Below are 20,287 nucleotides of genomic sequence, written 5' to 3' on the forward strand. Positions count from 1 at the left end.
AAATACCTGAACTGATTGTAAGCAAACAGTTTCGTGATCATGAAGAGCTGGTGAATGTGATGGAGTGAGTGGTGAGCCAAAAGGTATAAATGAGAGGAGACGCATTTTTCCCCAGAAGCTGAGGACCTTACAACAATGGACGAACTCATTAACCACACGGGCGAGTACATTACACTTAAATTTTCAGAGCCTCTTAAGAGTGTCACACGGAACATGAAGAAACACTTTGAATTTATAGAAAGCATAAAAACATGATATAGATAAAAATAAAACCATACGCCGTTAACTTGCACTTCACTAATGCTAGAAATCCACATGACTTTTGCTATATGCAGATTAGGAAACACGGATCATTAACCCAGCAGCCAAGCTTATGTACAATGTCAACATGGTTATCACGCAGTCGCATGATAACCATCCCTCATTATAGTGCTATACTATCCACTGATATAGCAACTGTGTTCCTAGGGAATCGTCGACAGAAATTTCTCACAAATAGCTTTTCCTGGAGAGGATATAAAAGTCACGCTTGCAACAGTAGTGTGGCTGCGCAGGCATTTGTAGCCACTGATCCCCTAAGGGTTTGCAGGTCCTCTGCCGCAGATACTGTGTGGTCTGGGAGTCCAGGCGCATCTTCTTTTATCACTCCAGGCCTCTCACTGTTGTTCCTAGACACAGCAGAAAAGATTCTCCTTCTTTATGCTAAGCAGAGAAATACTCAACTATGGTTCCCATAGGTTGCTTCACTATGCTGTTGATAATGACGATGCGAATCGCAGTGTTTAGGGGGCAGTGATGGAACGGACACTTCCACTGGCTTGGGGTATCACTATAGCCATATTATAGTAGGAGCGAGAGCAACCACCAGTGTTGTCAGATGGCTCGAAGTGACTTCCAGAGGGGACAGCGTCTCTAGGGCTGGAAAGTCACCGAAGAATAGCGAGGTGTTGGTTCTGAGTCCTGACCCGGCGACTTCAGTGAGGATTGATTGATTAGAAGTTATCGTACCTCACACACCAGCCATGAGCCTCTATAAAGACAAAACAAATTAACTTTAATGACTTTACATATCGTTCACCTTTCAAGTATCTTATTCCTATGACTTGATAGAAAGAGTCTATTTTGGACTGCTTGTGATGATAGGCTAATTTTAACTGTAAACTGATGTTCATTATAATTACATTTATTCGTAACTCTGTTTTTCTGATTGATAAGTAGTATGAATATGATCGTTATATTTCCTGAATTACCTTACACTGTATTTCTTGTCTTGTAATTAGAAGATATATAAGAAATTATATTTCTTGTAGTGTCCGTAATTGCTTGGAGACGTGAAGGAACATTATTTCTTTCCTGTGGTTTATAGTGAATCAAATAAAGCCATATAAATCCATTTAGTACTGAAATAAAGATTATAACTAACGTACATTTGGGTGACACATTGCAATGGAGGGGATTTTGGTAATCACTGATGTTATTTAAATCCTCTGATAATATCAGACGTAGCAACACATTAGCCGTGTCACGGTAGCAATGTTCGACTGTATTTTTCTCCTTGGTCCAGTAATTATAAACATTTACAGTTTTGATATAACATGAATTATCCATTGGTCTTGCAGCTGTGCATGATTTTTTTATTACTTGCAATTTCTCTTGGGTTGGCTGTGTCCAGTTACTCTTTAAAGGTACATCGTCCATTCAACTTGTGCCGGTACTTTAGGTGCCGCCTAGTCAGATCCTCTAAACTTTGTCGTCATCCAATCATCGTACAGGTTCTCCCGTTGTTCAGTGGAAGTTGAAATGTGTGGCAAGTGTCAAGGTCATTCTAGTGTCGTCCAGTCTAGTCAGAGGGGCCCAAAGTAAACATCCAAGTTAAATTCATAATACTGCACCAACTCTGATACTTTTTGCTATCTGTTCTAATCCAAGTTTTGATATTTTCGGGGTTTGTTTAGCTTTACAATGGGCACCGACTGTGCCGCCGGCCAACCGGTTTATCAACAAACTGTACTGGCGGACGTACGACGTTGACGTATCTGGGAGAAGCCTCGAGTTGTGTTGTGTACTGGACTGGTTCCTAGATTTGTTACCAGTGTAAACCTCCGCTGATAAGTCTAAGGATTTCTCCATCTCTTTTTCTATCACAAATCATCTTGATAGTTGCATTTTGCTGTTGTGTTGCGTTTGAGAATTTTGCTCATCGTTCCTGTTCAGGGTTTAACTGGTCGCCAGTTAAACTTTGCGCATTGGATACGGTCGCTTGAATGGTTGACAAACATTTACTTAAATCAAGATCTAGCAGATTCTTGCGGCATATATCCTTGAATTTACTGACGTATTTCGGTACTATAACTTCTTTGTTTTCATGAAGCCGGAATCAAGCATTGTTTGAATTAAGTTGTTAGACATTTGTAATTATATTTCCTCAGGCAAAGTTTGTTTATTGTGAAAGGAGTGTAGGAAATATACACAGACAACACCATGACACATTATGAATTACACGGGTTACTATACTATGCACCACACATCGACCAACCACTGTCAGAACGATCGTTAGCAGAGTCTTGAGCTAATATATATATATATATATATATATATATATATATATATATATATATATATATATATATATATATATATATATATATATATTATCCCTGGGGATAGGGGAGAAAGAATACTTCCCACGTATTCCCTGCGTGTCGTAGAAGGCGACTAAAAGGGGAGGGAGCGGGGGGCTGGAAATCCTCCCCTCTCGTTTTTTTTTTAATTTTCCAAAAGAAGGAACAGAGAATTGGGCCAGGTGAGGGTATTCCCTCAAGGCCCAGTCCTCTGTTCTTAACGCTACCTCGCTAATGCGGGAAATGGCGAATAGTTTGAAAGAAAGATATATATATATATATATATATTCCTTGCACGCCTTTCACCCTCCTGCATGTTCAGGCCCCGATCACTCAAAATCTTTTTCACTCCATCTTTCCACCTCCAATTTGGTCTCCCACTTCTCGTTCCCTCCACCTCCGACACATATATCCTCTTGGTCAATCTTTCCTCACTCATTCTCTCCATGTGCCCAAACCATTTCAAAACACCCTCTTCTGCTCTCTCAACCACGCTCTTTTTATTTCCACACATCTCTCTTACCCTTACATTACTTACTCAATCAAACCACCTCACACCACATATTGTCCTCAAACATCTCATTTCCAGCACATCCACCCTCCTGCGCACAACTCTGTCCATAGCCCACGCCACGCAACCATACAACATTGTTGGATCCACTATTCCTTCAAACATACCCATTTTTGCTTTCCGAGATAATGTTCTCGACTTCCACACATTCTTCAAGGCTCCCAGGATTTTCGTCCCCTCCCCCACCCTATGATTCACTTCAGCTTCCATGGTTCCATCCGCTGCCAGATCCACTCCCAGATATCTAAAACACTTTACTTCCTCCAGCTTTTTTTCCATTCAAACTTGCCTCCCAATTGACTTGACCCTCAACCTACTGTACCTAATAACCTTGCTCTTATTCACATTTACTCTTAACTTTCTTCTTTCACACACTTTACCAAACTCAGTCACCAGCTTCTGCAGTTTCTCACATGAATCAGCCACCAGCGCTGTATCATCAGCGAACAACAACTGACTCACCTCCCAAGCTCTCTCATCCACAACAGACTGCATACTTGCCCCTCTTTCCAAAACTCTTGCATTCACCTCCCTAACAAATTAAACAACCATAGAGACATCACACACCCTTGCCGCAAACCTACATTCTCTGAGAACCAATCACTTGCCTCTCTTCCTACACATACACATGCCTTACATCCTCGATAAAAACTTTTCACTGCTTCTAACAACTTGCCTCCCACACCATATATTCTTAGTACCTTCCACAGAGCATCTCTATCAACTCTTATCATATGCCTTCTCCAGATCCATAAATGCTATATACAAATCCATTTGCTTTTCTAAGTATTTCTCACATACGTTCTTTAAAGCAAACACCTGATCCACACATCCTCTACCACTTCTGAAACCATATATATATATATATATATATATATATATATATATATATATATATATATATATATATATATATATATATATATAAAGAGGTGTTCGCTGGCACCAGTTGTCTGAAGACAGTTGTGTATAGCACCATTTGTGATGATGACTAGAGTCATGGATATTACGCCTCTCAGTTCTTTAGATTCTGGGAAACAAATGTATATAGTTTTCTGGCCATCTGATGTAGGGTCTTCAAGTAATTGACGAATGTTAGATTGACGGTTACTGTACGACTTTCGACGAGGTGGAGGATGACAGGACAAAGCGATCCTTGAGGGTCTGTTTACGCTAATCAAGCGAAATAAAAAAAAGAAAAAGAAAAAAGTAGATCTTGTAAATAGTCCTTACATTATTAACACTTGCATATCTAGTACATAAAAGGCATTTGAAAGACGCATTATTAATCTGAATTATCTTTTCCAGTGGGTTTTGTATTGTACTATACTATCTGAATTAGATTACAGTTTACTTAATCAGGACTTGATACTGTGTAGAGTTTGAACACTGTCTGGAGAGGAAAGTCTGAGTTTGAGACTACGAGATGAAGAATGTATATATTTTGCCCCATTACTTATTGCAAATGCACCGAGTCTGTTTTGGAAATGCTTTTGTAATACAAGGCCAGTGATGGACACTATTGGAGGTGTAAGTGCTGCGTATTCTGCCACAATTTTGACTGCATGATGTCTGAGCCTATCTTTCATCACATTCACACGTAAGAAAGTTTTAACTAACCACGAAGTTGGCTTTCTTGGAGTTGGTAGTCAGTGGGTGCTTACCTCTCATTTTATGATGGCTCGCTTTCACCGTTCTCACGCTGACCTGTTGAAGATACTGAGTAATTTGCGTTTTGGAATTAGAGTTAGAATGTGAAATAGGGATTAGATGTTCTTTGTGTTTTACACAGCGCCAGACAGTAAAAAGAGCGCGACTGGGATATTCTGCTGTAATCGTAATCTTCCCTAACCTAACCTAACGTGATGTATCCTAACGTAACCTTACCTAACCTAATTTAAAAACGTTTAGGGAGAAAAAATCCCAAACCCTGTCTATAAATGGCAGTCCGTGGAATACACACACACACACACACACACACACGTGGTACCAATAAGAGCATAAGAACCAGACAAAGGAAGCAGGCCTGCCGTTGCTACTGCTTGTCACATTAACCCTGGATCACCAGACGCCTGGCAGCGCAACCTTACACAAGCCTGCCTAGACATTCTCTATATTTTTCTCCCAAGTGTCGCCATAAGGCTTTAAACGAGGAAGCAACCCATTGATGCTGTATGATTTACGCGGCAGGCCCGCCAAAGGCTGTGCTGTTGTGTATTTTTTATGGCACTCCAAGGCAACCCCCTCACTCATGTTTCCATGTTTACATTTAATATCCTGGGCCATGTTTGTGTTTAGGGCTGGGAGTGTTTCCCACGCGAACGATGTACTGTGTTCGCCTTACGACTTGCATACAACTTTGTAAGTCGATTTCTCATTTGTTTTTTCCTTTTTTTTTTTCATGAGTTTCTCGACGTTCTACCATGATGAGTGTGAGCGGACCGCCTATAACTTTCGATCTCTCCCCTACAGTACGAGCTGCAGACGTTCACGGAGAAGCGGGAGACCTCTTGGGCGTTCACACCGTACGGCGGTGGCGACGTTGACGGACCGTCGAACGGGCCGGCGCCGCTACCCTGGGACGTGGAGGCCCACCCGGCCCACATGTTCCACGACGAGGTAAAGGTGGTGCAGGTGCCCCACACTGCCTCTGTTAAGGAGTGCCATCGCTGTAAGGGCACGGGATCCTTACAGTGCTCCGAGTGCCACGGCAAAGGCTGGGTGAGTGTATGTCTCAAAATAGCACGAATAGGTTCCTCTTAATCATAAGTTTTTGAATATGAGGAATTAAATCAACTGTTCGTAGGTCCGCCCATACACTTTACATATGGGTCCCGGTAGTACAAAAGGCCAATGTATGCGTGTTACCAACAGACACTTCCCCTCAGCTGTGTCGCTTTACGACTATTTTTGACAGTATCCCCCCTCCCCCCAATCACACACACACACACACACACACACACACACACACACACATATAACACCCCGTCCACAGACAAAACAGCATGTATCTATACATCTCCCTCAGCCTCTTCCCCAAAAGACACAGCAAGTGCTGAACAGCTCTGGCCCCCTTCCCCCAACACTCTCAATACACAGTTCTCCTCCAGGTGTGTGTGTGTCCCCGCCCTCCCTACAGATAGAGTACCCCCTTCTGCAGAAGTACCGTCTCGTCCCACAGACGCGGTGCCTCTCGTGCCATGGTGATGGGTGGTACACTGACTCTTCGGGTTATAAGGAGCGCTGCTTCTACTGCCAGTCGTCAACGCACGGCCACGGTCGCCAGGACTGCCTCAAGTGTAACGCCAAAGGCCGCGTCGCTTGCCCACCTTGTGATAGTTACGGCCAGATCCGCTGCTTCATACGCCTCACTATTACATGGTCAGTCAACGCTGGCTCTTGCTGGGTCAGTAGTGATGCAGTGGATCATTAGTGACACAGTGAGTTCATAGTGTTACATGAGTCATTAGTGTCACAGTGGGTCAGGAGCCTCACAGTGGGTCAGCAGTGTCACAGTGGGTCGGCAGTGCCACAATGGGTCATTAGTGTCAGTGGGTCAGCAGTGGGTAGCAAGTGCAGGGTCATGTCACATCTGTCCTTACTTAAGAGTCCAACCTAGCTACGTAACCACTCCACTCCCCGCTGACCCTCCCCCTTGGTACAATATGGTATCGAACCCGGATCTCCCATATCAAGTGACAGACACGCCACACTCGGCCACTAAGCTTGAGAGTGGATGTATAGATCGACGAAACAATTTAGGCAAGACTGAATATAAGCCACATTGTTCTGAAAGTGGAAAACTGTTATTTCTTCATTCCTTTACAAAGATTTTTTATTTATAGATTACTCTTGCATGCAAGAGCGGACGTCACTTAAACGGAGTATTTTATACGGAAGTAATTCTATTCGTCACATTTTTATATATTTTCTCTCCCCGAATGTCATATTGGATTAACAACAGTGTTTACAGTTTACTGTGTTTAAATGTACTTGACACTTGCAGGAAAGTGAACACGTCAGAACACATCGTGAGGAAGGGAGGCTTGCCTGAGGCCCGAGTCAAGGAAGTTTCAGGCCAGGTCGCCTTCGAGGAAGAGGGAGCTCGCATCTTCCCTCTGACGCAGTTCCCAGACAACACCATCAACCTGGCGTCGGCCCAGCTGGTCAACAACCACAAGAACGCCTTCCACGATGAACGGATCTATGCACAGGTGGGTTGGGTATAGGATGCTCCACCTACCCTTTCATTAAGGACTTAGGGTCAGTGACTGGTACGTTTTGACTAATTAAAATAACTGAGGTAGCATAAGTCCAAAGCTCTTAGTGAAGACACAGCTTCGTGGGAAATGTGATGATTCACGTATTGTCAGAAAATTGTAATTGTGAGGCAGCTAGTCCACTTTTGATATAGATAAATGATTATTGGACAGCCCTAAGCATATATACCGAACATTTTTGTTAGATTAGCAGTATCCAAGTATGCAGTGATGAACTGTATTTAATTTGAATAAGACTAGCAAAGATTACGAGCGTTACTGGGTAAGGCCAGATACTGATTTACTGGGGAAATCTAGATGCTAATTAACAGGAGGCAGATTGAGAAGTTGAATAGCACCTCTGGGCGGGATGAGTGACAGTTGCTCCAATTGAACACGTACATGATAAGCCAAGATTCATTACTATGTACGTGAAACTGCTGCACTTTGAGTCGTTGTTCACTTTTCCTCTGCCTCCCATTTTATCGATTTACATATTATATATATATATATATATATATATATATATATATATATATATATATATATATATATATATATATATATATGTATATATATACATATATATAAATAGTGAAGTTGGAGAAAAATGTAGCTTAGACATTGAAGCTTATTGATACAGTGGTGAAATTGATGAGAACTGCTATTGACGTTTGTGTGAATAAATTGTACATTTCCTTTTCCATAGCCAGAGGTTGAACCAGTATGTGACATTCATTTTTTTCATTCATTTCAAGCTAAAAGTTTGTTTTCTAAATTGTTTCTTACATTTTTCATATGTATATATATGTATGTGTGTGTGTGTGTGTGTGTATGTGCGTATGTGTGTGTATGTGTGTGTGTGTATATGTATATATATATGTATATTATCCCTGGGGATAGGGGTGAAAGAATACTTCCCACGTATTCCTCGCGTGTCGTAGAAAGCGACTTGAGGGGACGGGAGCGGGGGGCCGGAAATCCTCCCCTCCTTGTATTAACTTTCTAAAATGGGAAACAGAAGAAGGAGTCACGCGGGGAGTGATCATCCTCCTCGAAGGCTCAGAGTGGGGTGCCTAAATGTGTGTGGATGTAACCAAGATGTGAAAAAAGGAGAGATAGGTAGTATGTTTGAGGAAAGGAACCTGGATGTTTTGGCTCTGAGTGAAACGAAGCTCAAGGGTAAAGGGGAAGAGTGGTTTGGAAATGTCTGGGGAGTGAAGTCAGGGGTTAGTGAGAGGACAAGAGCAAGGGAAGGAGTAGCAATACTCCTGAAACAGGAGTTGTGGGAGTATGTGATAGAATGTAAGAAAGTAAATTCTCGATTAATATGGGTAAGATTGAAAGTTGATGGAGAGAGGTGGGTGATTATTGGTGCATATGCACCTGGGCATGAGAAGAAAGATCATGAGAGGCAAGTGTTTTGGGAGCAGCTGAATGAGTGTGTTAGCGGTTTTGATGCACGAGACCGGGTTATAGTGATGGGTGATTTGAATGCAAAGGTGAGTAATGTGGCAGTTGAGGGAATAATTGGTATGCATGGGGTGTTCAGTGTTGTAAATGGAAATGGTGAAGAGCTTCTAGATTTATGTGCTGAAAAAGGACTGATGATTGGGAATACCTGGTTTAAAAAGCGAGATATACATAAGTATACTTATGTAAGTAGGAGAGATGGCCAGAGAGCGTTATTGGATTACGTGTTAATTGACAGGCGTGCGAAAGAGAGACTTTTGGATGTTGGTGTGCTGAGAGGTGCAACTGGAGGGATGTCTGATCATTATCTTGTGGAGGCTAAGGTGAAGATTAGTATGGGTTTTCAGAAGGGAGGAGTGAATGTTGGGGTGAAGAAGGTGGTGAGAGTAAGTGAGCTTGGGAAGGAGACCTGTGTGGGGAAGTACCAGGAGAGACTGTGTACAGAATGGAAAAAGGTGAGAACAATGGAAGTAAGGGGAGTGGGGGAGGAATGGGATGTATTTGGGGAATCAGTGATGGATTGCGCAAAAGATGCTTGTGGCATGAGAAGAGTGGGAGGTGGGCTGTTTAGAAAGGGTAGTGAGTGGTGGGATGAAGAAGTAAGAGTATTAGTGAAAGAGAAGAGAGAGGCATTTGGACGATTTTTGCAGGGAAAAATGCAATTGAGTGGGAGAAGTATAAAAGAAAGAGACAGGAGGTCAAGAGAAAGGTGCAAGAGGTGAAAAAGAGGGCAAATGAGAGTTGGGGTGAGAGACTATCAGTAAATTTTAGGGAGAATAAGAAGATGTTCTGGAAGGAGGTAAATAGGGTGCGTGGGACAGGGGAGCAAATGGGAACTTCAGTGAAGGGCGTAAATGGGGAGGTGATAACAAGTAGTGGTGATGTGAGAAGGAGATGGAATGAGTATTTTGAAGGTTTGTTGAATGTGTCTGATGACAGAGTGGCAGATATAGGGTGTTTTGGTCGAGGTGGTGTGCAAAGTGAGAGGGTTAGGGAAAATGATTTGGTAAACAGAGAAGAGGTAGTAAAAGCTTTGCGGAAGATGAAAGCCGGCAAGGCAGCGGGTTTGGATGGTATTGCAGTGGAATTTATTAAAAAAGGGGGTGACTGTATTGTTGACTGGTTGGTAAGGTTATTTAATGTATGTATGACTCATGGTGAGGTGCCTGAGGATTGGCGGAATGCGTGCATAGTGCCATTGTACAAAGGCAAAGGGGATAAGAGTGAGTGCTCAAATTACAGAGGTATAAGTTTGTTGAGTATTCCTGGTAAATTATATGGGAGGGTATTGATTGAGAGGGTGAAGGCATGTACAGAGCATCAGATTGGGGAAGAGCAGTGCGGTTTCAGAAGTGGTAGAGGATGTGTGGATCAGGTGTTTGCTTTGAAGAATGTATGTGAGAAATACTTAGAAAAGCAAATGGATTTGTATGTAGCATTTATGGATCTGGAGAAGGCATATGATAGAGTTGATAGAGATGCTCTGTGGAAGGTATTAAGAATATATGGTGTGGGAGGCAAGTTGTTAGAAGCAGTGAAAAGTTTTTATCGAGGATGTAAGGCATGTGTACGTGTAGGAAGAGAGGAAAGTGATTGGTTCTCAGTGAATGTAGGTTTGCGGCAGGGGTGTGTGATGTCTCCATGGTTGTTTAATTTGTTTATGGATGGGGTTGTTAGGGAGGTAAATGCAAGAGTCCTGGAAAGAGGGGCAAGTATGAAGTCTGTTGGGGATGAGAGAGCTTGGGAAGTGAGTCAGTAGTTGTTCGCTGATGATACAGCGCTGGTGGCTGATTCATGTGAGAAACTGCAGAAGCTGGTGACTGAGTTTGGTAAAGTGTGTGGAAGAAGAAAGTTAAGAGTAAATGTGAATAAGAGCAAGGTTATTAGGTACAGTAGGGTTGAGGGTCAAGTCAGTTGGGAGGTAAGTTTGAATGGAGAAAAACTGGAGGAAGTGAAGTGTTTTAGATATCTGGGAGTGGATCTGGCAGCGGATGGAACCATGGAAGCGGAAGTGGATCATAGGGTGGGGGAGGGGGCGAAAATTCTGGGAGCCTTGAAGAATGTGTGGAAGTCGAGAACATTATCTCGGAAAGCAAAAATGGGTATGTTTGAAGGAATAGTGGTTCCAACAATGTTGTATGGTTGCGAGTCGTGGGCTATGGATAGAGTTGTGCGCAGGAGGATGGATGTGCTGGAAATGAGATGTTTGAGGACAATGTGTGGTGTGAGGTGGTTTGATCGAGTAAGTATCGTAAGGGTAAGAGAGATGTGTGGAAATAAAAAGAGCGTGGTTGAGAGAGCAGAAGAGGGAGTTTTGAAATGGTTTGGGCACATGGAGAGAATGAGTGAGGAAAGCTTGACCAAGAGGATATATGTGTCGGAGGTGGAGGGAACGAGGAGAAGTGGGAGACCAAATTGGAGGTGGAAAGATGGAGTGAAAAAGATTTTGTGTGATCGGGGCCTGAACATGCAGGAGGGTGAAAAGGGCAAGGAATAGAGTGAATTGGAGCGATGTGGTATACCGGGGTTGACGTGCTGTCAGTGGATTGAATCAGGTCATGTGAAGCGTCTGTGGTAAACCATGGAAAGCTGTGGACGTATGTATATACATGTGTATGGGGGTGGGTTGGGCCATTTCTTTCGTCTGTTTCCTTGCGCTACCTTGCAAACGCGGGAGACAGCGACAAAGAAAAAAAAAAAAATATATATATATATATATATATATATATATATATATATATATATATATATATATATATATATATTTATATATATAGCATTTATGGATCTGGAGAAGGCATATGATAGAGTTGATAGAGATGCTCTGTGGAAGGTATTAAGAATATATGGTGTGGGAGGCAAGTTGTTAGAAGCAGTGAAAAGTTTTTATCGAGGATGTAAGGCATGTGTACGTGTAGGAAGAGAGGAAAGTGATTGGTTCTCAGTGAATGTAGGTTTGCGGCAGGGGTGTGTGATGTCTCCATGGTTGTTTAATTTGTTTATGGATGGGGTTGTTAGGGAGGTGAATGCAAGAGTTTTGGAAAGAGGGGCAAGTATGAAGTCTGTTGGGGATGAGAGAGCTTGGGAAGTGAGTCAGTTGTTGTTCGCTGATGATACAGCGCTGGTGGCTGATTCATGTGAGAAACTGCAGAAGCTGGTGACTGAGTTTGGTAAAGTGTGTGAAGAAGAAAGTTAAGAGTAAATGTGAATAAGAGCAAGGTTATTAGGTACAGTAGGGTTGAGGGTCAAGTCAGTTGGGAGGTGAGTTTGAATGGAGAAAAACTGGAGGAAGTGAAGTGTTTTAGATATCTGGGAGTGGATCTGGCAGCGGATGGAACCATGGAAGCGGAAGTGGATCATAGGGTGGGGGAGGGGGCGAAAATTCTGGGAGCCTTGAAGAATGTGTGGAAGTCGAGAACATTATCTCGGAAAGCAAAAATGGGTATGTTTGAAGGAATAGTGGTTCCAACAATGTTGTATGGTTGCGAGTCGTGGGCTATGGATAGAGTTGTGCGCAGGAGGATGGATGTGCTGGAAATGAGATGTTTGAGGACAATGTGTGGTGTGAGGTGGTTTGATCGAGTAAGTAACGTAAGGGTAAGAGAGATGTGTGGAAATAAAAAGAGCGTGGTTGAGAGAGCAGAAGAGGGAGTTTTGAAATGGTTTGGGCACATGGAGAGAATGAGTGAGGAAAGCTTGACCAAGAGGATATATGTGTCGGAGGTGGAGGGAACGAGGAGAAGAGGGAGACCAAATTGGAGGTGGAAAGATGGAGTGAAAAAGATTTTGTGTGATCGGGGCCTGAACATGCAGGAGGGTGAAAGGAGGGCAAGGAATAGAGTGAATTGGAGCGATGTGGTATACCGGGGTTGACGTGCTGTCAGTGGATTGAATCAGGTCATGTGAAGCGTCTGTGGTAAACCATGGAAAGCTGTGGACGTATGTATATACATGTGTATGGGGGTGGGTTGGGCCATTTCTTTCGTCTGTTTCCTTGCGCTACCTTGCAAACGCGGGAGACAGCGACAAAGAAAAAAAAAAAAATATATATATATATATATATATATATATATATATATATATATATATATATATATATATATATTTATATATATAGCATTTATGGATCTGGAGAAGGCATATGATAGAGTTGATAGAGATGCTCTGTGGAAGGTATTAAGAATATATGGTGTGGGAGGCAAGTTGTTAGAAGCAGTGAAAAGTTTTTATCGAGGATGTAAGGCATGTGTACGTGTAGGAAGAGAGGAAAGTGATTGGTTCTCAGTGAATGTAGGTTTGCGGCAGGGGTGTGTGATGTCTCCATGGTTGTTTAATTTGTTTATGGATGGGGTTGTTAGGGAGGTGAATGCAAGAGTTTTGGAAAGAGGGGCAAGGATGAAGTCTGTTGGGGATGAGAGAGCTTGGGAAGTGAGTCAGTTGTTGTTCGCTGATGATACAGCGCTGGTGGCTGATTCATGTGAGAAACTGCAGAAGCTGGTGACTGAGTTTGGTAAAGTGTGTGAAAGAAGAAAGTTAAGAGTAAATGTGAATAAGAGCAAGGTTATTAGGTACAGTAGGGTTGAGGGTCAAGTCAGTTGGGAGGTGAGTTTGAATGGAGAAAAACTGGAGGAAGTGAGGTGTTTTAGATATCTGGGAGTGGATCTGGCAGCGGATGGAAACATGGAAGCGGAAGTGGATCATAGGGTGGGGGAGGGGGCGAAAATTCTGGGAGCCTTGAAGAATGTGTGGAAGTCGAGAACATTATCTCGGAAAGCAAAAATGGGTATGTTTGAAGGAATAGTGGTTCCAACAATGTTGTATGGTTGCGAGGCGTGGACTATGGATAGAGTTGTGCGCAGGAGGATGGATGTGCTGGAAATGAGATGTTTGAGGACAATGTGTGGTGTGAGGTGGTTTGATCGAGTAAGTAACGTAAGGGTAAGAGAGATGTGTGGAAATAAAAAGAGCGTGGTTGAGAGAGCAGAAGAGGGTGTTTTGAAATGGTTTGGTCACATGGAGAGAATGAGTGAGGAAAGATTGACCAAGAGGATATATGTGTCGGAGGTGGAGGGAACGAGGAGAAGAGGGAGACCAAATTGGAGGTGGAAAGATGGAGTGAAAAAGATTTTGTGTGATCGGGGCCTGAACATGCAGGAGGGTGAAAGGAGGGCAAGGAATAGAGTGAATTGGAGCGATGTGGTATGCCGGGGTTGACGTGCTGTCAGTGGATTGAATGAAGTCATGTGAAGCGTCTGGGGTAAACCATGGAAAGCTGTGTAGGTATGTATATTTGCGTGTGTGGACGTATGTATATACATGTGTATGGGGGTGGGTTGGGCCATTTCTTTCGTCTGTTTCCTTGCACTACCTCGCAAACGCGGGAGACAGCGACAAAGCAAAAAAAAAAAAAAATATATATATATATATATATATATATATATATATATATATATATATATATATATATATATATATATATATATATAATTATATATATATATATATATATATATATATATATATATTTTTTTTTTTTTTTTTTTTTTTTTTTATACTTTGTCGCTGTCTCCCGCGTTTGCGAGGTAGCGCAAGGAAACAGACGAAAGAAATGGCCCCCCCCCCCCATACACATGTACATACACACGTCCACACACGCAAATATACATACCTACACAGCTTTCCATGGTTTACCCCAGACGCTTCACATGCCTTGCTTCAATCCACTGACAGCACGTCAACCCCTGTATACCACATGACTCCAATTCACTCTATTTCTTGCCCTCCTTTCACCCTCCTGCATGTTCAGGCCCCGATCACACAAAATCTTTTTCACTCCATCTTTCCACCTCCAATTTGGTCTCCCTCTTCTCCTCGTTCCCTCCACCTCCGACACATATATCCTCTTGGTCAATCTCTCCTCACTCATTCTCTCCATGTGCCCAAACCATTTCAAAACACCCTCTTCTGCTCTCTCAACCACGCTCTTTTTATTTCCACACATCTCTCTTACCCTTACGTTACTTACTCGATCAAACCACCTCACACCACACATTGTCCTCAAACATCTCATTTCCAGCACATCCATCCTCCTGCGCACATCTCTATCCATAGCCCACGCCTCGCAACCATACAGCATTGTTGGAACCACTATTCCCTCAAACATACCCATTTTTGCTTTCCGAGATAATGTTCTCGACTTCCACACATTTTTCAAGGCTCCCAAAATTTTCGCCCCCTCCCCCACCCTATGATCCACTTCCGCTTCCATGGTTCCATCCGCTGACAGATCCACTCCCAGATATCTAAAACACTTCACTTCCTCCAGTTTTTCTCCATTCAAACTCACCTCCCAATTGACTTGACCCTCACCCCTACTGTACCTAATAACCTTGCTCTTATTCACATTTACTCTCAACTTTCTTCTTCCACACACTTTACCAAACTCAGTCACCAGCTTCTGCAGTTTCTCACATGAATCAGCCACCAGCGCTGTATCATCAGCGAACAACAATATACCTGTGTAGGTATGTATATTTGCGTGTGTGGACGTATGTATATACATGTGTATGGGGGTGGTTTGGGCCATTTCTTTCGTCTGTTTCCTTGCGCTACCTCGCAAACGCTGGAGACAGCGGAAAAAAAAAGAAAAAAAAAAAAAATATATATATATATATATATATATATATATATATATATATATATATATATATATATATAGTCAATTGGGAGGTAAGTTTGAATGGAGAAAAACTGGAGGAAGTAAAGTGTTTTAGATATCTGGGAGTGGATCTGGCAGCGGATGGAACCATGGAAGCGGAAGTGAATCATAGGGTGGGGGAGGGGGCGAAAATCCGGGGAGCCTTGAAGAATGTGTGGAAGTCGAGAACATTATCTCGGAAAGCAAAAATGGGTATGTTTGAAGGAATAGTTGTTCCAACAATGTTTTATGGTTGCGAGGCGTGGGCTATGGATAGAGTTGTGCGCAGGAGGGTGGATGTGCTGGAAATGAGATGTTTGAGGACAATGTGTGGTGTGAGGTGGTTTGATCGAGTAAGTAATGTAAGGGTAAGAGAGATGTGTGAAAATAAAAAGAGCGTGGTTGAGAGAGCAGAAGAGGGTGTTTTGAAATGGTTTGGGCACATGGAGAGAATGAGTGAGGAAAGATTGACCAAGAGGATATATGTGTCGGAGGTGGAGGGAACGAGGAGAAGTGGGAGATCAAATTGGAGGTGGAAAGATGGAATGGAAAAGATTTTGTGTGATCGGGGCCTGAACATGCAGGAGTGTGAAAGGAGGGCAAGGAACAGAGTGAATTGGATCGATGTGGTATACCGGGGTTGACGTGCTGTCATTGGATTGAATCAGGGCATGTGAAGCGTCTGGGGTAAACCATGGAAAGTTGTGTGGGGCCTGGATGTGGAAAGGGAGCTGTGGTTTCGGGTATTATTGCATGACAGCTAGAGACTGAGTGTGAACGAATGTGGCCTTTGTTGTCTTTTCCTAGTGCTACCTCGCACGCATGAGGGGGGAGGGGGATGGTATTCCATGTGTGGCGAGGTGGCGATGGGAATGAATAAAGGCAGTGTGAATTGTGTGCATGGGTATATATGTATGTTTGTGTGTGTGTATATATATGTGTACATTGAGATGTATGGGTGTGTATATTTGCGTGTGTGGACGTGTATGTATATATATTGTGCATGGGGGTGGGTTGGGCCATTTCTTTCGTGTTTCCTTGCGCTACCTCGCAAACGCTGGAGACAGCGACAAAGCAAAATAAATAATAATGATAAATATATATATATATATATATATATATATATATATATATATATATATATATATATATATATATATATATATATATCATCCCTGGGGATAGGGGAGAAGGAATACTTCCCACGCATTCCCCGCATGTCTTAGAAGGCGACTAAAGGGGACGGGAGCGGGGGGCTAGAATCCCTCCCCTCCTTGTATTCTAACTTTCTAAAACGGGAAACGGAAGGAGTCATGCGGGGAATGCTCATCCTTCTCGAAGGCTTAGACTGGGGTGTCTAAATGTGTGTGGATGTAACCAGGATAAGAAAAAGGAGAGATAGGTAGTATGTTTGAAGAAAGGAACCTGGATGTTTTGGCTCTCAGTGAAACGAAGCTCAAGGGTAATGGGGAAGAGTGGTTTAGGAATGTCTTGGGAGTAAAGTCAGGGCTTGGTGAGAGGACAAGAGCAATAGAAGGAGTAGCACTACTCCTGAAGCAGGAGTTGTGGGAGTATGTGATAGAGTGTAAGAAAGTAAACTCTAGATTGATATGGGTAAAACTAAAAGTGGATTGAGAGTGATGGGTGATTATTGGTGCTTATGCACCTGGTCATGAGAAGAAAGATCATGAAAGGCAAGTGTTTTGGGAGAAGCTGAGTGAGTGTGTTAGCAGCTTTGATGCACGAGACCGGGTTATAGTGATGGGTGATTTGAATGTAAAGGTGAGTAATGTGGCAGTTGAGGGTATAATTGGTGGACATGGGGTGTTCAGTGTTGTAAAGGGAAATGGTGAAGAGCTTGTAGATTTGTGTGATGTAAAAGAACTGGTGATTGGGAATACCTGGTTTAAAAAGAGAGATATGTAGGACACATGGCCAGAGAGCATTATTGGATTACGTGTTAATTGATAGGCGCGTGAAAGAGAGACTTCTGGATGTTAATGTGCTGAGAGTAGCAACTTGAAGGATGTCTGATCACTATCTTATGGAGGCGAAGGTGAAGATTTGTGGAGGTTTTCAGAAAAGAATAGAAAATGGGGTGAAGAGAGTGGGTCGATAAATTGGTAACTGGCTTAGACTAGGGTGTGTGTGTTGTGCGCAGATACACATGGGAGTAAAGACGTGATGCATACACACACGCGAGTGTAAAATTCTCTTCCCTTAACACACAAATAGTAATCACAAAATATCAAGATTACGTCTGCTTTTAAACTAATCGTAGGAGAAACATTCGCATGTCTCCGGTGTGATTGTTCGCAGTCTTTGTTGCCAAATAGATTGATCGGGTCAAATTCCCAGATTTCTTGACTCATCCAAAATTCCATCATATACAAGGGGCACGCCAATGATTTGACCGTATTATTTTCGGAGGGAAATGACATCCGTGATGGCTGTTTCCTCTGCCAGAGCTACATCTAAAACATTTACAGCCCAAAATAAATTTGTATCTGAAATGCATCAAATCACCGAACAACTGGGAGAGAGTCGTTTTGATACAGTACACGTGTTGACAGTCATGGCTCTACGCACACCCACACGTAACGATACACAGCTGCGTAAATACAAAAATACAGAGGATGCTGAGGAGAAAAGATATTTTTCAACAATTTTAGGCGCTTGTCTCCTCATATGTAGAGAGAACGCTATAGGGACAGTTGCTTTTTGAATTGCGTCATCAGTACATTTCTTCTAGTTTGCTAACAGCATCCGCCTTCATCTGAGTGCTTAGGACACTTTAAAGCTAGGCTTAGAGAGCTTGCCTAAGGCCAAGAAATGAGCACATGGGAAGCCAGTGTGACGGCCAAGAAAGCCCACTCGCACGCTGCTAAGAGAATATCGAGGACTGTTGTCGATTGACAAGATTGGAGCGGGCGATTCAAACTTCGAAAAAAATGGGATGATATTGAGATATATTCAGTTGTTAAACTCAAAGTGCTAAATGAAAATGCTCTAAAGTAGTCTAAAGTCTTCAGAATATGAGAATGACTCCTTTGAAGTTAGAGATAACGTCATGCAAAAGTTGAAGGGTCTTACTACTAGTGGTGTTCAAAACACCATATCTTGATATTGATAGTCTGTCCAAGCCAAAACTGCCCAACCTTCAGCTTAAGTTTTGGTGGAAGGAATTATAGAATGGGTTCCCCTTTCGGGGTTCCTTAAAGTCACTCTTGGGATCTATAGTGTCCTTAGCATCTCCCTGAAGGTGATACATCTGGGTCTATTGATGAGCCTCCCTGTAAAGGTGACACACCTGTTGATACGCTTCCCCGTAAAGGTGACACACCTGTGTCTGTTGATGAACTTTCTCTTAAGGTGACACACCTGGGTCTGGTGATGGGCTCCTTCAAAAGATGACACACCTAGATTCTATTGATGGGCACCAAATCTTACACCAGGTGGAGAGAACACGGTGGTGGAGCGGCTAGGCTTCGAGTACTGGTGCGTGGCCTAACTTGACAACTAAGGAAATGCGGGAGTATAGTGTTATACCAAGAACGATGTGGTTTGTTAGTACGCAAAACACATGAACGTCAACGAAATAACGAGTATTTCAAAACGGTCTAGAATGAGCGTGGCTGCACTGTGGACATGCCTGTTAGTAAGATGATCCATTGGTGAGAATATTCAGCGTAAATGAAATGTCTCTCGACAATCACTGGTTAGCCGGGTACACTGCTTTTGAATGAAGCTGTTAGGTACTGCCAATAATGGATTTGTGAATGCCAGCTTCAGTGACTGGAAGGATAGTGGTGAAAGAACTCCATTACGCGACCAAACCGTCATAATCGTGCAGTGATAAATGCCGCCAAGTACGAAAAAAAAAAATTCGCATCGACCATGACGTTCAAAATTAGATTTATGCGCCGACAACTGCAGGTAAAATGTAGTAGTGTTTCCTTAGTGTATGATAACTGAACGGAGGGCTGCATCTCGCTGGTGTTCTGTTCTGGTGTATTGGAACTGAACGCAGGGCGTGACGCATTCTTGACATGCAGGCTCAGGCTAGTATAAAGAAGGGATGTATAAACTATTCGTCAAGAACTGTGTGAGGAACTGATTCAGATCATGTGGGAAAAAAGTAGATGTGCGAATTGATCTAACTAAAACAGCTGGATACTAATTCAGTATCTGAGGATTCGTGTGAAAACAAAGCTCATATAGATCATCTTACAGTAGCTTTGTAGTACCTCCGAGTCATTCGGACGCTAGGTAGAGAGAGAGAGAGAGAGAGAGAGAGAGAGAGAGAGAGAGAGAGAGAGAGAGAGAGACGCAAATCTGTCTTTTCTTTAAGGTGTTGGGCTCGACATACAGGACTGCCGTGGCCTGGCCAGATCAGTGACTAATAGCACTATAACATGTCGTTACAAGGGATACAGGGGCAAGTATGCTACAGTTTCTTGCGGTAGGCCATAGCGTTATTTGTACGAGCACTACACATCTTCCCTGGCTCCACTGGCCTGTATAAGAAACTAAAAGAGAGTCTTGAAAAAAAGGTCCCTTCCATTTCAGTGCCGAAGAAAGTGAGCGACACAGGTTGGTCGTGTTGTGGAATTGCTTGTCAAGCGCTAGTTAGTCTGTGAAAATATCTTGGGCATTTTGCTGAGGA

At 42.8% G+C, this 20,287-nt stretch overlaps 1 protein-coding gene across 3 annotated transcripts in view; it reads left to right on the forward strand.

The window, feature by feature from the left end:
- The window catches only part of LOC139751037 (protein SSUH2 homolog), a 524,722-nt gene that overhangs the window by 486,677 nt on the left and 17,758 nt on the right, over positions 1-20,287 (forward strand). For all 3 annotated transcript variants that reach the window (XM_071666156.1, XM_071666157.1, XM_071666155.1), the window contains 3 exons: positions 5,665-5,913; positions 6,374-6,573; positions 7,199-7,406. In XM_071666156.1, coding sequence (XP_071522257.1) covers positions 5,665-5,913; positions 6,374-6,573; positions 7,199-7,406 — 657 coding nt within the window. The remainder of the gene's footprint in view (positions 1-5,664; positions 5,914-6,373; positions 6,574-7,198; positions 7,407-20,287) is intronic.

This window comes from Panulirus ornatus, chromosome 10 (assembly GCF_036320965.1).
Source record: "Panulirus ornatus isolate Po-2019 chromosome 10, ASM3632096v1, whole genome shotgun sequence".
Lineage (NCBI taxonomy): Eukaryota > Metazoa > Arthropoda > Malacostraca > Decapoda > Palinuridae > Panulirus > Panulirus ornatus.